Raw genomic sequence first — 19,372 nt, 5'->3', positions numbered from 1 at the left:
CCTGATTGAACTAACCTCATTATCTCTAGCTTGCTTGCATATATATACCTGCCCCTGGAAATTTCCACTACATGCATCTGACGAAGTGGGTATTCACCCATGAAAGCTCATGCTCCAAAACATCTGTTAGTCTATAAGGTGCCACAGGATTCTTTGCTGCTTTGACAGATCCAGACTAACATGGCTACCCCGCTGATAATTTCTTTGGATAACCCTTGTTGTGAAGTAACAGGGAGAAGGTTTAAAACAAATATGAGGAAGTACTTCTCTTCACACAATGCAGAGTCAACCAGTGAAACTCCTACTTCTCACCTTTGCAACATCCCCAGGCAATAACTGAGTTAAATAAAGATTCCTTAAGTTCATGGATGATAGGTCCACCTATGGCTATTGGAAAAAATGACAAGGATGCAACCCCATGCTCCCAGTATCTCTAAACCTCTGACTGCCAGAAGCTGGGACTGGATGAATCCCTTGATCATAGAATCATAGATTATTAGGGTTGGAAGGGACCTCAGGAGATCATCCAGTCCAACCCACTACTCAAAGCAGGACCAATCCCCAAATCCCTAAATGGCCCCCTCAAGGACTGAACTCACAACCCTGGGTTTAGCAGACCAATGCTCAAACCACTGAGCTATCCCTCCCCCCCAATTGATAAATTGGGCTGTTCAGTTCACTCCCTCTGAAGCACCTGGCTCCGGCCACTGTCCGAAGACAGGATACAGGGCTAGATGGACCATTGGTCTGACCCAGTATGGCTGTTCTTACATTCATTTTCAGTTCTGGATTCCCAGTTGGAAGTAGAATAAGTGTTTCCTGCCTGGCTCAAGGAGAGGTTGGGAATGCCTGTCTAATTTTCAACAAAAGCTGATATCCTGGTCTGGACCTAGACAGGAAAATTCTTCAGACCCAAAGTTAACTATGGGGCGATTTACGTTTACAGTCCTATAATCTCTCAGGTTGATCAGCGATTTTATCATTTGTTCTGGCATTAAACTGGACAAATTCTAGTGTCACTTGCATCTCCCCAAACATAAGTATTACAGTCTGCCTTCTTGACAACATTATACATTGCTCTTACTTTTCCGCTGTCCCTGAAGAAACTCATTGACAGCTGAACAGTGAGAGCCAAATCCTGCTGGCCTTACTCACATGACAGTCTCAGAAGTCAACAGAACTCCAGTGTGAGTATGGCGAGCAGGACTGGGCAGCTGGTTCTGGAGAGCTAAAGAAGTCCCACCTCACGCTGCTCGACTTCTGCGATGTAGCCGACATTCTTCCTGCTGAACATCAGCTGAACAGGAACAGGTGTCCAAAAATCTTCCTTCCAAACCGACAGCAGCGATTTCAGAAGGCCGTTGACAGCGTTCTTCCTCCCTCGCTGTCTTTCAGGTTTCTTCTGGGTCTGAGGCTTAAGGTCCTGGATAGGAACACGATCTGAAACTATGGGACGGAGGGGATGGACCAATACAGTTTATTACTATTACATTTACAGTCATCTTTGGTACGTGCAGCACATTGTTAGTGACTGACAGGCTTGGATAGCACCAATACAAACACCAAGGTGAAAACACTCATGAAGAGGCAATGCAGAGCAGTAGTTTCAACTGAGGAGGTTTGGGGATAGCTCAGTGGTTTGAGCATTGGCCTGCCAAACTCAGGGTTGTGAGTTCATACCTTGAAGGGGCCATTTAGGGAACTGGCGTAAAAATCTGGCTGGGAATTGGTCCTGCTTTGAGCAGGGAGTTGGACTAGATGACCTCCTGAGGTCCCTTCCAACCCTGATATTCTATGAATCTTGGAATGTGCAAAATTCTGGGTTCTGCACCCAAGAAGAAGACACCACCACAGACAAAAAATAAAAGTCTGTTCTGAAGTTGACTAATGCTTCTCTACTGGCCTATTGCCCACAAAGCTGGGAGACGACAGACTAGTAGCTAGTTTTATTGCTAACAGAATGGGATGTAGTTGCCACTCCTACAAAAGGCAGTGGTTACTTTAACTGAATAGAACATTTAAATAAAAAAAAAATTGTACACTTTACATTAATCGTTTTACTGGTAGATTAGTAGATCCCAGATGTATGTAGGGCTGCTGTACTCTCACTTTATAGTGGATGAACTGTTTTCTCTAAGGACAACATATTCATTTTTAATTATTCTTATTACAGTACTTCTAAATACAGCTAAACAATGAATCCTAGAAAACTCTCAGACCTTCCTTGTAGTCTCTTGTCATTTCATGGAAAGACAGAACTGCGTTTCCAGCCCCAGAAAAAGAGTTCAGAGTAAGTGTTTCATCCTCTAAGGTACAGCAGACTGCTCTCTGAAAGGGGAACATTTCAAGGGGAGCCCTACTCCCTCTTAAGTCTCTAGATAGCAGAGATTAGGAGACTGGCCAGGGGGAAAGCTCTGCACCCACATCATTAGCTAGAAGTGTGTGAGGTGTAGATGCACATCAGGTATCAGAAACCATAAGGCCACATTTAGCAAGAGGGGAAATCACACACTGTAGATGGCTGCTGCCAAGAGATCGAGAGTATTGCACTGGCTGAACTTGCACAGAGAAGTCACTGATCCACGTGAAATGAGCTACTGACTTTCTCTCTCACGAGTGAGGCATGAAAACTGGAATCAAACATTACATTTAGGAAAATGTTCAATTCCAAAAATCCAGAGACAGGGATCTCAGAGCTGACTGCATGTCTGAATGAGGGGGCCAAGAACTGGGAGGTGAAGAAAGGGTGAATGAGGTAAATATGTAGTTGAAGGAGGGTCAGCTCAAAACATTGATGTTTGTGAGGGATTTTAAGAATGCTATCTCCCAGTAGTCACCCTCTGGGTTTTGCAATGGAACGTCTTTGCAGATTCAGTGACACCTTTGTTACAAGAGATACAACAAAACTGAATGAAAAGCAGGGAGACCTAAGGGGCACTCAGAGGTGAGGGGAAAGCAGTCAGCATTAACAATGCACAGGCATCAGAACTGCCTTACCTAGAAGAGATGCCAACTCTACAGTGCACCTAGCCAGCTGCTGCTCCGATGTGGGACACATGAACTGAAAACATAAAATTGGCATGTCACCATCAGGGAAATATCCCAGAACCTGCAGCCTCTGGTTCAGACTGATCAGACAAGAGCTTTGCATTAAAAATAATTAGGAAAGACACAAGCAGCAACAGCAGGAGCCACAGAACTGCTGAATCAGGGTCATTAAAGGCGGCATTGTTGGAAAGTTCCAGGAAATTCTCCACAAAAATAATCTTCACATACCCCGCACATCACATGCGGATATTTAGGGTCAGAGAATGAAACTTATCTTTGCCACGTCTGAGCTCAGATGAAAGGTATCCCCCTAACACAAGCTGAGACAGGTTCATTATACTAGCAGGTATACAGATGGCTCAGAAAGCACTGCGTACTTTTTTATTTCTACCTTTCTGCACTGAAGCGTTTGGCTCAGTCTTTTCAGCAAGCACTCCAGCTGGACATAGAGAACTCCTTCATCTTCATCCCTGGGTCCCACAGCAATACAGAGCACATCCTAGACGAAAAGACAACAGCTCATTTAACAACTCATACTTTGCATTTCTAGAGAGACCACTGGACTGAAGATTAAGTGATTTACAACCATTCCTTAATTTTCACACACATACACCCACCCACCATGAAGGAGGTTAGTATTATTCCCATTTTACAGACTAGGGAAGGGAAATGGGAATATTGCCACCAATTTTTTCAAACTTGGGTGCCTAAAGCTAGGCACCTAAATCTATAGGTATATGATAAGTGGCCTGACTTTTGCCTGTAGCTCTCACTGATGTCAATAAGGGTAACAGCTTCTCAGGACCCTTGCAAATCACATCACTTATTTAGCCACCCAAATTTCAAAGTTTTGGTCTAAGTGATTTGCCAGAAGTCACAGAGAGTCAATGGCACAGCTGGTAACAGAACTCAGGTCTTCTGACCCCTGCCTCCATCCACCATCTTGTGTCTCAACCACAACATCATCTTCTGCCTCATTATGAGACAATGCCATTATTACAAGGAGCGCTATATCACACTCAAAACAAATGTGTAGCATTAACTGTCTGGTTCCTTGGATCATATTTTTCCTGATGCTGTGTGTGGTTAACACCTAGCTTCATTAGTGACTTACCAACCAGTACTAGTATCCTTGAATGACAACTAAAGGGTCAAACTTCAATTAGAAGACATGGAAACAACTGTGTTTTAGAATTTCAAAAGGACTATGTCAAATCTAGTCACTCCAAATTTAAGCTGTGTAAAAAGCAAAATTTAAAAAAAAATTTAAGATCTTCATATAACTTTCCATGATTTTTTTTTGGTAATTCCAGTGGAAACGCTTGTTTTTTTGTTTTTTAAAACAAAAACAAATTCTGTTGCAGTTTTTGCAACCAAAACATTGGAGGCAGTGGCCTAGTACATATGAAACTGATAGGAATCTGACTACAGCTACTCTACTTTCAGTACCCAGGTAAACAAATTAACTCAGAAAAAACAAGCAGAACAAACAGTGAAAAGCAGATGAGATTATTAATATTCTTTCACTTAATAATTTCAGGTGATGGTGAGAGAACTGTTTGGGGGTTTTTAATTATATAATTTCTAGGAGAACAGCATCCATTTAAGCCTGGGACAAGAGAGGTTATATCAGTTCTAACAGGAAGGAAGTCTGGAGAAATCAAGCCACCTGACCACTCCCTTCTTTCTCTCTAACCTCAATTCCCTCTAAGTCCAGTTAAATGCAGAGGGAAAGCTGGGACAAGACAGACTAATAACTAGTAGCTAGTTTTATTGCTAACAGAATGGGATGTAGTTGTCACTCCTACAAAAGGCAGTGGTTACTTTAACTGACTAGAACATTTAAATAAAAAAAATTGTACACTTTACATTAATCATTTTACTGGTAGATTAGTAGATCCCAGATTTATGTGGGGCAGGCAGGCAAACCCCTTTCCATGGATTTGCATTGATGTAGCTGACTGGAACTCAGCAAACAATTCTGTTGGTGCATAAGAAGAAACAGAATCCAACTAGCTCTGCAGGGCTGATTGGGATAAAGACCAGGAAATACTTATTTTAGTCCCTGAAGTCAGCAGAGCTCACTGGAAAAAAACTCAGGGAGCAGATCTGCAGTGTAAGGAGGAACCCATTTTGACATGGTCACTCTTCATAACAGAGTTGCACAAAACTCTCACTGTGGCAGGATGGCTCTTACATCCCTAAAACAGGGACTGTGGACTTATGCAAGTGGAGTTAGATGGACATCTCCCTCTCACCCCACGGCCATGTCATCACGAAGACTGTGTTTGACAGGGCTCAAGACCAGAATGCTGATCTCTAAGTAGCTACTGGAAGGGACTGAGAAGCAACATAGGTGCACCCGCCTCCAGTCCCACCCCACCCAGGCTCAGAGCTTGTTCCTTGGAACTGTGACAGCTTAACTGTACCCACGAGAGGAAAGTCAAAAAAGTATCAATGTAACCAAGGAGACAGTGGAAATTCTGTACTTTAATCTCATTGATGATCTGAGAGGGGAACGGAGCATGGTGCTGGCAGTTGGGGGGACAACCTTTCCTCTCCCCCTGTGTGTCCTCACTGGACAAGGACGGACCCTGGACTCTCAACATCCGATTAAAGGTAGTTCTCACTTCTCTTTTGATCAGTGCTGTAAGGAACAAATAACAGGGCTTATTACATTCATATTTTTCTCACAAGGGATATGGAGAAAACGGTTTCCAGAAACCACAATATGGGGTGTTCCCTCAAATCTTTCTCCATTGAGTGTCATCTTAGGATCAGCATGAGGAATGTGTTAGGTTTCCAACATCCCAGCCCTCTGAGCTCCTATTCCTTCGTGTAATCACAGGCTCCCGAACCCAGGCAAAGGCAGAGCCAATGCTGCACCCACAGCTCTTCTCAGAAGTGTAGGTTAGTGGTAATACCTAGCCCATCTCTTGAGCCTTCTATTAGAGGATCTCAGTGTGTCCTGTGAACATCAATTAAGCAGGAGATAAACTAGCATCACTCTTAGGTAGTGTTTACACTAGAAAGCTGAACTGGTGTATTGTGCCAGTTTACACATCAATGATTTAGCATGGCTGCACTAGCCATCACATCAATTCATGTTCTGAGCCCAGCATCCACGCTAGTGCTGTTCTAAACCATTTTAGCTGCAACACCTACTGGGTACCTATCCCATAGTTCCTGGCACAGCTCCCAGAAGCAATGACTTCTGCAAGATTCTGAAATGCTAGCAAAGCACTATGGGACAGTAGCTGGAGAACTCTCTTTGAATCATTTCACTGCCATCAATGCTAGCAGTAAACCAATGCAGTCTGAAATGGTTCTGATTAAACTGGTGTTCTACTGAAAGCAATTCCAATTTGAGTGGTACCTGCTCTGGAGGCAAGCCCTAAGGAATAGTTGTTTGTGTGGACACAAAGTATTTTAGAAGCACGCTGAAGGGACCAAGCAGATCTTAGCGCTGTAAATGTCTAGAGCAGACAAGACTTTAGCCCAAGCGACAGATTAGGAGGAAGCCTCCTATATTGTAGAATTCAGCATGCCCCAGACAGACTCCTGACTTCAGATCCTGAAGTGACCTAAATGCCAAAGTCTGAGAACTCAAAACCTTGTAACATGCATTTAAGGTTGGAAACCAGATGGGTGAGGACAGCAACCCCTTCCTGTTTCTAAACAGGTATGGATGGGCAGGACAAACCTTTGACAATAAAACCAGGGAGAGCATGTACTTCATTATACTGGAAAGACCTCTCTGATCTTATAAAAGTCCCTGCCTTCAAGTCAGGAGCAGCCACAGTGCAGAGAGCTGAGGCCTACCTGTGATGTTGGTTGACAGCCAGGTGCAGGCCTTCTCAGTAGCCAGTCCCACTGCAATGTCTTCTGCACTGTTCAAAACCTTTGGAATGGATAAGCAGCAGCGTTACAGTTACTGCCATTCACAGGACAGCCCTGCCCTCCTGGGCAGGGAGAGACAAAGGAACAAACTCTCTAGGGAAGAGTCTTCATTTCAACATACATCGTGTTCAGAGTCAACATGTGCATCTCTTGATAAACTTAAATGGGACGAGGCTGCTGTCATGGAAACTGGGTTCTCAAATGACCAAAAGGGCCCCTTTACACACATTCTCTATTTGAAGCCCATTGACTCAGGCAGTATTTGGGGCCAAGGAAGATGTATTACATTAATGATTAACAAATCACATTAATCGTAACAGGAGTTAACTATGAAGTCAAATGATAATGATGTAAGCAACAGTTAACTATTTTGCTGCTGGATCATTTTGACAGAAATGCCCAGTTAATCTGGGCAGGCATGAGGCTCAGAGTGATTTTACATCCATGTGTCAGTAAATTCGACTGTCCTATCACAGAAGGGTTTAAAAGTGGCAGCAATGGTGATACAGGGATACCGATCAGGACTGAAAGGCAAGGCCTGTAATAGACACGGTACATACTGCTGCTGATGTCTCTTCTGGCAGCAGCACTCTTACAGCCTCAGGCCCTTTCAACCTGCAAAATCTGCGAAGAAAAAATGGCAAAGAAAATATACTGTTGTGTCAGCCAATGCTCTAGGGCCGGGTTCTCAAACTTGATTGCACTGAGACCCCCACCCTTCTGATAACAAAAATTACTACACGACCCCTGGAGGAGGGACCGAAGCCTGAGTCTGCATGAGCCCTGTTGCCCTGGGTTCGGTGGCCAAAGCCCAAGGCCAAGGGCTTCAGTCTCAGGCAAGGAGGCTGTATCCTGAGTTTCGCCACCTAAGGCCAAAGCCCTCTGACTTCAGCCCTAGGCCCCAGCAAGTCTAAGCCAGCTCTGAGGTCCTGACCCACAGTTTGGGAGCCACTGCTCTAAGGTGACAGTCAGAAATGTCCCTGCAGGGATTTCTGCCTGCTTTGTTACATTTCACCACTTGAACATCATAGTGGGACCACAACCAGACAGAACCAGGTAAGCAAAGTTTTAATTACACGCTCCTGCTATAGGCAGTTGAGCTGTAACATCCAGGATTCCTTCCTTCCTCTCCCAAAAGAGGGGAAAATACAATGACTGGAGCTTAAGTCAGTTTGGAGCTGAAGGCAGCTAGGGTACACAGCACTGTATCCTCCTCAATTTCTTTCCAGGAACAGGAGGCATCCAAAGGGAAACTGAGCTGAGATTACAGGGATCCAGCTAAACACACCAGCGTGTCTGAAGCAGATGTTGGGGGTTTTAAAAATACCGGTGTAATCTCAAAGCCTGCACGTCATTAAGGATTCTACAATGAAAAGGAAGAGAAATGACTCATTTAAGTAGCTTCTCCTGCTTACTCTCTGCCTTTGTGGAGAGCCTGCGCCCCTTCCTCGTACAGCTGAGCACACACCTCGTCCAGCAGTTTGCTATGATTAGCATCCTCTTCCTTTACCTTATCCTGCAGCATGACCTCTGCCCTTTTGACCAGTTCTGCTACCAGTGTTGCCCTGTTATAAGCCAATGAGACAAATAGGGAGAACAAGCCAGGAAATCAGTATACAGCCCTTATATCCTGCTTCCAGAGGGCACCATTTCCTTTAGATCACAGGTGGAACAAAACACTGAGATTAAAAACGCCATCACGTTATTTTATTAATCTAACCCACCCCACACCATGAGAGATTCTTATCATCTCAAGCTCATTGGAACTCATTGCCACAGGTTGTTGTTGAGGCCAAAAACAGTGAGATTCAAAAAGGGAGTGTAGGTTTCTATGGCTAACAGGAATATCCAGAGTTATCAGTTATAGCTAACACATTTTGGAAGGGCCTAAACCAATCTCTAACTATTAGGGTTTACAATGATACCCAACATGAGGGGTAGATTATTCCACATCTGCCTATGGTGACGTGTCTTGAATCTTCCTCTGAAGCATCTGGCTGCTAGACACTATCAGAGATACAACACTAGGCTAGAAGGACTACAGGCCTGATCCAACATGGCAATCTCTATGTTTCCATGTTCACTCCAAACAGACATAATCCAAAGTGACAAGGGATACACAGCTGTCCCCTGAAGATGCTCACAGAAACACCCTAGGACACTAAGCTCTTTTGAGAGTGCTAAAGCAGACAGGACTTCAGGCAGCCAGTCACCACCACCCTGCCTAGACTAGCACTCAGATTAGTTTCCACCAGGAACTTGCAGTATTGACCTCAACAGGCAACTGAAAACCCAAATGCTTGGCCTCAGAGATTAAAACCCAACAGGCAAGCAGGGATTTTCAGAGGTGCCCAACCCAGCACTTACTTGATGTGCTTAACACAGTTGGATCCCACCCTCTCTGCCACAAATTCCACTGTTCTCCGCAGGGATGGAGGCTGATTGTGGAAGAAGGCCTGCTCCAGCTCCACCTGCTCAAGAGGAAGAACAAGCGCTACAAACAGACCAGGGCACTCCACACCAATCCTCCCCTCTGCACTACAGGAATAAACAGGCCCAGGGGACATTGGTTTTGTTGTGCACTGTACACAGTAAAGGCACAAAACTTGTCTATACAAAAGCATTTTATGACCACAACCCCGGCACACCTTGTAAAATGCTTATGTCCAATCTTCCTCTCACCTTTTAGCCCAAAGCTTATTTATTTTGACTTGTGAGAAACTGCAAAACAATTGACTGATAAAGGAGGAAAAGGAGGAAGGAAAAACATGGATAGCGCTGTCCATTCTCAGAGCAGCACTTTTCACAGCAGGCTGCAGCTGGGAGCACTGTATGACAATGGTGTTGCTTCATCCCCTTTAATTATAGAATGGACAACACTGTACCATACACAGAACTCTCATGTGTCCTACCATGGTTATAAGGGAGTCAGAGCAGTGTAAAAAGAAAGTCAGAGGTACACAGCAAAAAGAAGAGGCCCTAAGAAAGACTGGGTATATAAGAATCAGCTGAGTGTTTGACAGGAAAGGCTTGTGCATTCAGGTTCTCTAGAATTTAGAGACCACCCAGTGTCAGCGCCGGAAGATTTAACAAGCAGACAGTATATATAACTGTTAAGCAAGAGATGCCCTGCTGCCTATCCTTGTGTTGTCCCCCCTGCTTCCCTCCAAATATAGTTTTAGGCTAACACTGTGCATCCTGCCCTCTTGTGAACACTCCCTCCCTTTGCATATCTGCTATGAAAAGCCACTTCACCATGCTCAGAGCTATTTCATTACATGGAAACAGAGTGGATCCCTAACTTGTGCAAGGAGTCAGTACACAGCTCATCAGGTTCTCTCTACCTGCAATTTCTGCTGTGTGACAGAAGGTTTAGCTGTCAAGGACTCTGCAGCAGTTGGGGTTATTTTCCTTATAAAGCCACCATTCTTTGCTCCACTGCCAGCCACAAAGGAAGCCAGCAGCTTCCGTAGTTCACCTGTAAAGAGAAAATCAGGTGTGAAGAGTAGTCCCCACATATACAGTCCTGACAGTGGGTAACAAAGCCAGACGTGCATAGAGAAATTCACTGAACCAGATTCTGCAATAGCAGAGAAGAGCAACTTTGGGATCCAAGAAGAGGCCAGCGCAGTCCCAATATCCCACATACCCAGGGTGGTGAGGAGAGCAGGCTGCAAGCCTCGAACTTTGCAGGGTGGCAAGGCACCCCCGGAAACTGCACTCTCAGCAAGGAACAGAAGGCAGCACACTACTTCCCAACATTCAACAGTGACCCTTCAGAAGGATTACGGAATAGTGACTCGGACAAGGTTTACATGACAATCCCACCCAGTCCTCTCAGACCGCAGGATGGAAAGTGGCAGCTCTGCAAGGGCCACAGGGGTTTTGGGAGAATCAAGGACCCTCAGCACTCCAGTGTCATTACCAAGAGAATGTCGGAGGTGAGCTCAGTGTGGGGGATTTCAACCCTTCAAATTCTGGTGCACATTCCTCACGTAAGAATCATTGCACTGACTGTACCAGCCTTTCCTGCAGCCACATACACAGCAGTTTAGCCCCAGGAGGTAAAGCCTCCCACTTTCATCTTCAAAGTCAGCACTGGACCTCCACAATGGTGAGGTGGGCACCTCCATTGTATGAGTGCACAGCCACCAGGAGGCAGTCTCTCAAGGAAACAATGACAGAGGGTCACTAGCAATCCCGACAACACAAGCTTGACAGTATATGATGTCAAGGTACAAAGGGATCCCGCCCCTCTGCCTTCAGTAAGTGTCAGCCTAGAGACCAGGGTACTATCACAATCCAAACCCTTCCCATTTAAACACAGCATGGGACAGCCTGGCACTCCCCCATTCAAGTGTGACTTTACATGGAGAACAAGGCTCCCCCTCTCCTGTGAATCACTAACTCTACACAGCCAGAACAGTCAATCTGCAGCCTCCCTGTCCCCGAGAGGTACTTCTATCAATTGTGGTTGGCGTATCCATGACTTGCTTTTTTCATCAAGGTCAGAGTATGATATTCAAGGTTGTGGGAAGGGGTAAGAAAGATGACCTGACTCATGGGACCAAAGAATGCTGGCACTAACATCAATACAATACTCACCAAGGAAGGGACAGCAGGTATAAAGTAACTGCTGATCCACCAAAGGCACACAATCCTGGTAAAGGAAGAAAAGGAAGCTGAAGGACAGAACAGCTGCAAAAGGGCATCATATTTAGAGGATTAGAAATCCCTTATGTATCACGCAGATGTCTCACCTTACCCCCCAAAAATGGAGCTAATCACAATCCAGATCAAGTGCTTCTGAAGGGAGACATAAAATTTGAACACCCACAGAGCTCATTCCTGCCCTCAGATGTGCAGCGAACAGTGACCTATTTCAGAAAGACCTGCCATTGCCTGAGCTTTAGTCCTGATCCCTGTCAAAACCCCACTGAGAGTGGATGGCTGTAAAAAGGGATTAGGGACCCCAGTGGAGGCCTGCTGCCCTCACTGCCGCCAACTGGGGGAGAAGCCCAAACTAGGAGGAGGGTAAAGAATACATAACTATTAAAAATTAAAGCTCTACCACTGCTTCCATCCAGGCACACAGAATCAGTCTACTTGACTTTAGACTCTGACCTATGGAGTTACAGGACCACAGACACACACCCGCCACCATATTATCACCTGGCACAGCCAAACAGGGTGGGGATCAAGGGAGGGCCTAGCATCCCATCATTGCGGGCAGTGTATATTGTACATATTTAGGAGAGGCTGCAATGGAGTTCTGCATCTCCCTTCTGTCACTGGAGGTGCAACTGGCACATACTACACTGTAACAAGATACTGTCATATAGCGGTGAGACAGGCTGGAGGCTCCCACACACAGCAAGGGAGGTGGGATCTGAAAACTGCCTATTTGTTGGCTTGAATTATTTTTACCCTCTGAAGTGGTTTTGGTTCAGGTGCTAAATACCCTTTGCCAGGCCAGGTAGATTGTAGGGAATCCCAATACAGCAGACTTCTTTAAAAAAAGATCTGAGTCACCTATTTCTGGTTTCTGTTCTGTCATCACTCCTAGCACATGGGACAGGCTGTAACTCTCACACAGACACTGCACTGTGGATAGTCTATCAACAATAGATCAGAGTCTGTAAATAAACAAACATGCTTGTGTGCCCTAGCAAGGCCTCATCTTTTTGGCAAAGCACCCCCAGTTCCTACTGTCCACGCTTTCTCCAGTTTAGAGTCATACTGGCAGTTTACCAAAAGCCCTGAGGGGTACTTTGCATAAAACAATCAGACTGCAGCTGCCTGTGTTTTTAATATTGAAGTCCAGCCCATGGAGACTACAAGTCTCAGCATACAATGCAATCTGACCAGTCAGACAAGTTGAAGCATTGCATGCTGGAGCCTACAGCGTCAACACATTTGCACTGAAGATAAGCCACTAAACACATTGTTGAAATCCGGAGGCTGCACTTGGCCTGCAGGTCACCCATGCCTCAGTCAATCAGCAGCAAATATTAAAGCAGGTACTGTTACACAAACTTACCAAAGCCTGAGCAGATGTCATAGTGTCCCTCATCAACCCATCCTGTTTGACTTCCCTGGTGAAGAACAACTCCTCTGGGACCGAGGGGACCTGGAACACAAACCCTCAATAGTTGCCATGCACCAGCAGTCAGTGAGTGAAATACAGTCTCAGCTAAGGGCTGGGAGTCTTTCAATGTGTTCCAAAAAAATATATCCTGCCACTCAATCTTCCATAGGGTCGCTAGACCCACCACGACACAGGTAGCTTCTTTCTATAAACGAAGAGTTTATTACCCTACATTTCACATATCCCAACTTCCCACAGGGGATCTTTCATATCTCTCACCAAACTTCAGAGGTCTCTCATCCCCATTAAAACAGTCACCATTCTCCCAGCTGAGTACAGAATGGGTCTCCCTTTGGAGTCTCATCAATGCCATTTCTTAATCAGCTGGACAAGCTCTCTGTTGATTAATGCAAAGCACTGCCACCTCCCCACAGCATTCAGCACATTGCCTTTGCAGTGCAAGACAATTTCCAATTTCAGTGGGAACTAATGTGTGCACTTGCAACAGACAAAGCCCTTTGCTTTTGAAGAAAAGTGCTATATGATTTAATGAAGATGAGATCTATAGAAATAAACTAGGGAATTATACAGGACTGTTCAACTCTCTACAGAAAGGATCTCGTGTTTATTTTATCTCACTTTATTTATCTCATTTTCAATTGTTTTCTATTAACTTCTATCACACTTTTCCTCCAGCCCTTTACATTTCTCGCTTCTGTACCTGAAAAAGCCAGCCCAGCACGGCAAGTATCAGTAGCTTGTTTAGGAAACTCATCTCCTTATCTTCAGAAAGAACCAGGCACCTGCAGTGGAGAAAGGGCAGTAGAAGAGACCATTAAACTTCGGTTGCATTAATAAGAAAAAGATATATATTCTCACTATACTGTAACTTGTCTCCATGTTCTCCATTTCCTTGACCTGTTCCCTGCCTTGTTGACCCTAAATCTCGGGCTCTTTTGAGCAGAGAAGGTGTCGTAGCCTGTGCATGCGTGAGTGAGTAGGTGTGGGTGGGTGGTGGTATAAAGTGCATTGTACATTTGGTCTGCAGAAGCCACGGTTTGGTGACCTTAGGACATGCTACAAATCCCATTTCTTTGCACTGTTTTTTATGGAGGGAAGAAGAATTGAGAATATTTGGGCAATGGGGAACTTTGTGGAAGGACTTAAGTTTATATTTTGCAGCTGCACACTGCTTGCAAACACATGGGAAGTTGTATATATTTGGTCAAACTCTGTATTTTAATCAAGACTCAAAAGTTCCCAAAGCTTGGGATGGACTCCTCTTAATACAGTATAACAAGTGTTTTACAGCTGTAACAGGGATAGAAGAATTAAATGATTTTTATAATGGTCCCACCTGAGAGCCAGCATGCAGCCTTACAGCCACCATTTTGGAAGAAGAGTGGGATGTGATTATCATTGCAAAGAAATGTTTTCAAGCAAGCGCAGGCATCCTTGCTCAGTTTCTCACCTGTACAGCTGCAGTAGGAGGGAAAACACCCTCCCGTAGTAGTCAAGGAATGGAGCAAAATGGTCCACAAGGGAAAGAAACTCCACAATCCAAGGAACGGTAAGGATAGTACGTCGGTTCAAGACAGATTGTCTCAGGAGCTTCAATACATCCAGTACAGGCAGGGTCTTGATGGGCAACACAGAGTAAGTCAACTTAAAGTAGTTTGAGGCTAACTTTTCACACTTACTTCAAAAAGAAAAATCCACATCTACCTTATGCTTTTTCTTTCCATGATTTAACTCTTTGTACAATTAAAGTGGTAACAAAATGGCTAGTATTTATATCTGTAACTTCCAGTCACTGGAGATCTATATAAAATTAAATATCCAGCTAGTAATAGCTAACGGAGATCCCACTGTAGCTTTGAGAAGATGGTCTTCTGGCTAGAACCCTGACCCGGTATCAGGAGATCTGGGTTCAATTCTTACAGACAACAAAAGGCAATTTTCATCTGGTTTGACATATTAGTGGAAGTATTTAGCAGAGACCTGAGACACTCCTGAAAGTGTTTCTGGCAGTAGAACCTGACACAATGCAAAGGAAGTCTTTCCAGTGTATTCAGGTCTTTGATACAATGGCCATGCTTCAACAGCATCATCAAGAAGTTCAACGCTGCACCACTTACTAACACTTCCCTCTTCCCTATCTCATACGCTCTTCTTCACCCAACAGGACACAGGACAGTGTGGAATGTCATTTTGAAGTCTGTTCCACCTCATAAAATGCTGCTGCCAGAGGCAGCAGAGAAATATCTGCCTCACCTGGGGCAAATGAAACTTACTTGCCAAGCAAAAGCACAGGCTGGTTCTCTAGCAGGTTACTTACTTGGTTCCTTAATGTCACTGCAGACTCCTGCAAGTCTCTGCTTGGTGGTTCCACTGTTTGGTATGGCAGGAAAACAAGAAATCCTAGAAACTTTGCCAGGAGTCGGAGAGTCATAAGGGCTGCAGTGAAACGCTTTTTTTCATCCTGAAATGGAGAGAAGGAAAACTGGTCAGGGACACCACCACACCAAACTGGGAAGCAGTTATCTACCAGAGTTGTCCTCTTCATGCATGGGAAATGCCTCACAGCTTCATCCTCCCCTCCACTCTCCAAAAAACTCTTTCCCCTAAAACACAGAGAAGGGCACTCTGCAATATTCAAGTCTCCTTCAAAAGAGGAGTTCAGCAATCAAGTGCACTGGTAAGAGTTCTAAGGGGGGAGTTTACAGGATCTGGCCCTTCTCTTCAAAGCCCTCCATGGACAGAGGCTGAGCTATGTGACCTCATGTCTCTCTACTTTTCTTCATGGTAGCTGGGTTCCACAAAAATGCTTCCACTAACAGAGTCCAGATTTCAGTTTAAGTGCGTTTTCAGCAGACAACTCTCAGCTGTGAAACTCACTGCTACAAGAGATGAACCTGAGCCCACTTCTTCCAGCCTTCAAAGTCTCACCTCTTCCAGCAGGCATTCCCTGAATCACATTGCAATACATCCCCAGAAACATGCTCCGGGGGCATGCCACTTAGACCTACAAAAGCAGCTTAGAACTGAGTGCAAGTAGAGACCTGGCTCCTCCTCCAGAGAAACCAGTGGAGTACATTTCATCAATATAAATATAACTAGATATTGTGGTGATGGGCACATTTAAATTACATACATAAATGGCTGTACACAGCTCTTTTCTTCACTGTTGCACTGGCTACTCAAGCGATAGTCCCACTATTGCCATAAGCAACAAATGAATCCAAAATCTTTTTCTTAAAAAAAAGAAAAGAAAACAAGAAGCTGCTCAAACAGTCATACTTCCATATTACTAATCTTAACCTGATATTCCTGCACTCCTCCATCTCTGGCAAAGAAGCAAGAGCAATCAGCACAAAGCCAACATCAGCTGAGTACCAGCTGCAGATCTCTGAGAATTTAGAGAGCAGTTTCATTCTGAAAAGTGACTTAGTGAAGATGGCAGCCTGGGGTCCTACATGTGTTCTGTCTCAGTGACTCCAGACTGTTTGCTCATCTTAGAAGCTGTCGGCACCACAAACACACCCTGGGATCTCAGCTAAACTAAATTTGTGGCTTGTGCAACATGATCATCAAAGATCGTGCAGGCCATATTCTGCCCTCTGTTACATCTGTGCAACCCTAAGGATTTTAGTGGAGTTGCACAGGTATAACTAGGCAAAATCTGAGAACAATGGGATTGCACAGTTAGCCTTACAAACATAGGTATGTTAGCTCCACAGGGTTAACAAGATTTTTTTTTTTAAAGTTAAAAGTTACTTTATTTGTACTGCAATCAGACCATCAGACTCAACACACAGTGAATAGAACTGCTAAGACGTCTTTTAAAACACAAAACTTGACCCTTCTCAGAGTAGAACCACATTTTAAGAGTTGCTAAACACCGAAAGGCACCATAGCTTGCACAGCTACTGTGGTAACCATAACTGAGCACATGTAAATGGTAGCAGGATACAGAGGTGGAGTTAAAGTGGCTACTGGAACCTTAGTGGAGAATTTCTTAACTTCCAAACATATTATTATTATTTATATCACTGTAGCAACTAGGAAACCCTCATCATGAACCAGCTCTTGGAATGATCCAATGAACAAGTTCTTAGTAGGTGTCTGGAAAATATTACTTACCTGTTCATCCATATCTGCCTCCCCATCACTAGGTTCATGCTCTACCAAAGTAAGGCCATCCAGCTCGAGTATCTTTAGACACAGGCTATCCATCAGGTGTTGGTTGAACTGGTAGCTTCAGCAAAAGATGAAAAGTCATACTGAAAATAGCAGTGGAATCTCAACTAACATTTAAGCCTTAATCACAGAAGTTGGGGATGGCCAATACAAAACATTAACTCATTTAAGGGAGGAACTCCAAGTGCAAAGTGTGGCCAAGAATAGCACTGTTTGACAGCCAGACAGAGCCTGGGCAGACTCCATACAAGTCTTGCCACACAGCCCTGTCAGTGCACTAACCAGCTTCAACATTGACTAACCACCTTTTCCATTCTAATCTTGGGCCTCTCTGGAAGAGAGACTCCCCTTATTCTCCAACTGCTGCTGGTTCTAATGCTGCGGCTAAACATTTATAGAGGAGACTGTGAGGTCCCTAAACTCATTTCAGGTGCCATCTAAAGGAGATCAGAATCTATGCTGTGGAACATGAAAGGCTAACCACAGAACAGCCTCGAACTCCACTGCAGGGCACTGACCACCACCCTGTAAGGAACACTTCAGCTGTGCACAGCTCCTGCTGTTCGCTGCTGCATCACCTCATGGTATTAGGGCACCATGACCCGCTCTGGCAAGGCATTCAGTTTGATTCTGTAGTAAGCTAACTAGGAACTAGCCTGATGTAGCTGTTAGGAGAGGAAGATGGATTGTTCCAATGGATACAAGAGCAACTTGGTAACTACACCAGCCAGGAGTACTTAATGGACAGTGCAAACGGCAACCTTCTTCAGAGTTTGAAAACGTCCCCACTTGGGCTCCACTGTCCCAAAGAGCTGGAGTTCCAAGACCAGTTTCTGAGTTGACTCCCCAACTGCAGCACAAGCCAGTGGTATTAGCCAACAACCATCCAAACTTAGCCGAGGCATAAGCAGTGATATGCAGCTAACCTTCCTGCACTGAGAATGAAGTCCCTGAAGAACTGCTGGCACCCTGGGAAGGTAGGGGGCGGGCAGGGCCCTCTGATGCTCTGAGGAACGACAAATCTCTCCTGTAGCCTCTTCAGCCGGCTCAGGTTATCGGAACCCAGCATATTAAGGACATCCTGGTCTGGGGTATCTCCCCAACTTGTGCCACCACCAATAGGACCTTTACACATCTTCAGAAGGGGGAAAAAGGAGGGAGATGGGAAATTTATAAGATTTTCTTTTATCTTGCCCCACCCACACTCTGCCCCATAAAAAGACTTTTGGTGTAGGAGCTTTCTATCCAATGCAAGGAACTGAACGTGGCTCCCTATAGAGTCTATGAATGCTACTTCCTTCAGCCAATCAAGGGAGAGGAGAACATATGGAAAAGCGTACAAGGCCGACACATGCTACCCTCCCAGCCTACTGGTCTCAGGAATGGAATCCAGATCCCACATATTAACACTAGGACCCTAGGCTGCTGGGGCAGCCTGCCTTCCTATTACACAGAGAATATAAACACCATGGATAACTGTACAACCTGCATGAATCAGAGTTCAGTCTTCCACGGTTTAGCCCACTGCTCAGGGCTATTTAAGACTGTGCTATTTCTCACTGTCATCTACTGCATGTTCCTGGACCAGACTCTGTGGGGCTCTCGGGTGCTTCACAGATTTTAAGTATTATTTGCAGTGACTCATCCACACAGAGAGCTACAGCTCAGCACTCAAAGGAAGAGGTCTTCAAGCCCTCAGAACTAATCAGGTACCTAGGCACCTCAAGGATGCAACTTTAAATCCTGGCACCACACTGAGAAGTAAACTCCTTAAAATACAGTATGGTGAGGTTAACATTTATTGTGTCTCAATAATTCTTAACTGAATATACTCAAGTTTACAAAGGAAAATCATTGTACAACTGCCAACCCTGTAAACTCACCCTGGGCTCTGAGAATCAAGTTAGATTGCTTCCTGCTCAAGTATCACATATCACACAGGTCCAGCAGGCCAAGTTCTGGTCAGTTACACTCATACCTCATTGCAAACAAAACATTTTCAACTTAAGTCTTCAGTTACACCTATGAGACCCTATGGTCTTCAATAGGAATGCAAAGATGTAACTGAGGGAGAAATCTGGCCTTGCAATTGGAACTTGGTTAACACCTTTTTTGATGATCCCAGTCTCTTAGCTA

At 44.7% G+C, this 19,372-nt stretch overlaps 1 protein-coding gene across 10 annotated transcripts in view; it reads right to left on the bottom strand.

Annotated features, from left to right (window-relative positions):
- CDAN1 (codanin 1) overlaps positions 1–19,372 on the bottom strand; it is a 95,903-nt gene that overhangs the window by 56,895 nt on the left and 19,636 nt on the right. For 8 of the 10 annotated variants that reach the window (XR_012655792.1, XR_012655793.1, XR_012655795.1 and 5 more), the window contains 16 exons: positions 18,163–18,371; positions 17,180–17,294; positions 15,375–15,518; positions 14,508–14,674; positions 13,758–13,839; positions 12,989–13,078; positions 11,554–11,608; positions 10,293–10,426; positions 9,316–9,419; positions 8,364–8,513; positions 7,509–7,572; positions 6,871–6,949; positions 5,538–5,695; positions 3,440–3,547; positions 2,998–3,061; positions 1,244–1,446 (listed from right to left, as the gene is read on the bottom strand). Coding sequence is in view for 5 of the 10 variants with exons in the window: in XM_032781500.2 (XP_032637391.1) it covers positions 1,244–1,446; positions 2,998–3,061; positions 3,440–3,547; positions 5,538–5,695; positions 6,871–6,949; positions 7,509–7,572; positions 8,364–8,513; positions 9,316–9,419; positions 10,293–10,426; positions 11,554–11,608; positions 12,989–13,078; positions 13,758–13,839; positions 14,508–14,674; positions 15,375–15,518; positions 17,180–17,294; positions 18,163–18,371 (1,926 nt within the window). In the remaining 5 variants the exon portion in view is untranslated. Of the gene's footprint in view, positions 1–1,243; positions 1,447–2,997; positions 3,062–3,439; positions 3,548–4,917; positions 5,030–5,537; positions 5,696–6,870; positions 6,950–7,508; positions 7,573–8,363; positions 8,514–9,315; positions 9,420–10,292; positions 10,427–11,553; positions 11,609–12,988; positions 13,079–13,757; positions 13,840–14,507; positions 14,675–15,374; positions 15,519–17,179; positions 17,295–18,162; positions 18,372–19,372 lie in introns of those variants that run through there. The other 2 variants (XR_004373844.2, XM_032781502.2) reach the window with 2 other exon arrangements.

This window comes from Chelonoidis abingdonii, chromosome 4, assembly GCF_003597395.2.
Source record: "Chelonoidis abingdonii isolate Lonesome George chromosome 4, CheloAbing_2.0, whole genome shotgun sequence".
NCBI classification, from domain to species: Eukaryota; Metazoa; Chordata; order Testudines; family Testudinidae; genus Chelonoidis; species Chelonoidis abingdonii.
This window is presented reverse-complemented; position numbering and strand designations above follow the sequence as displayed.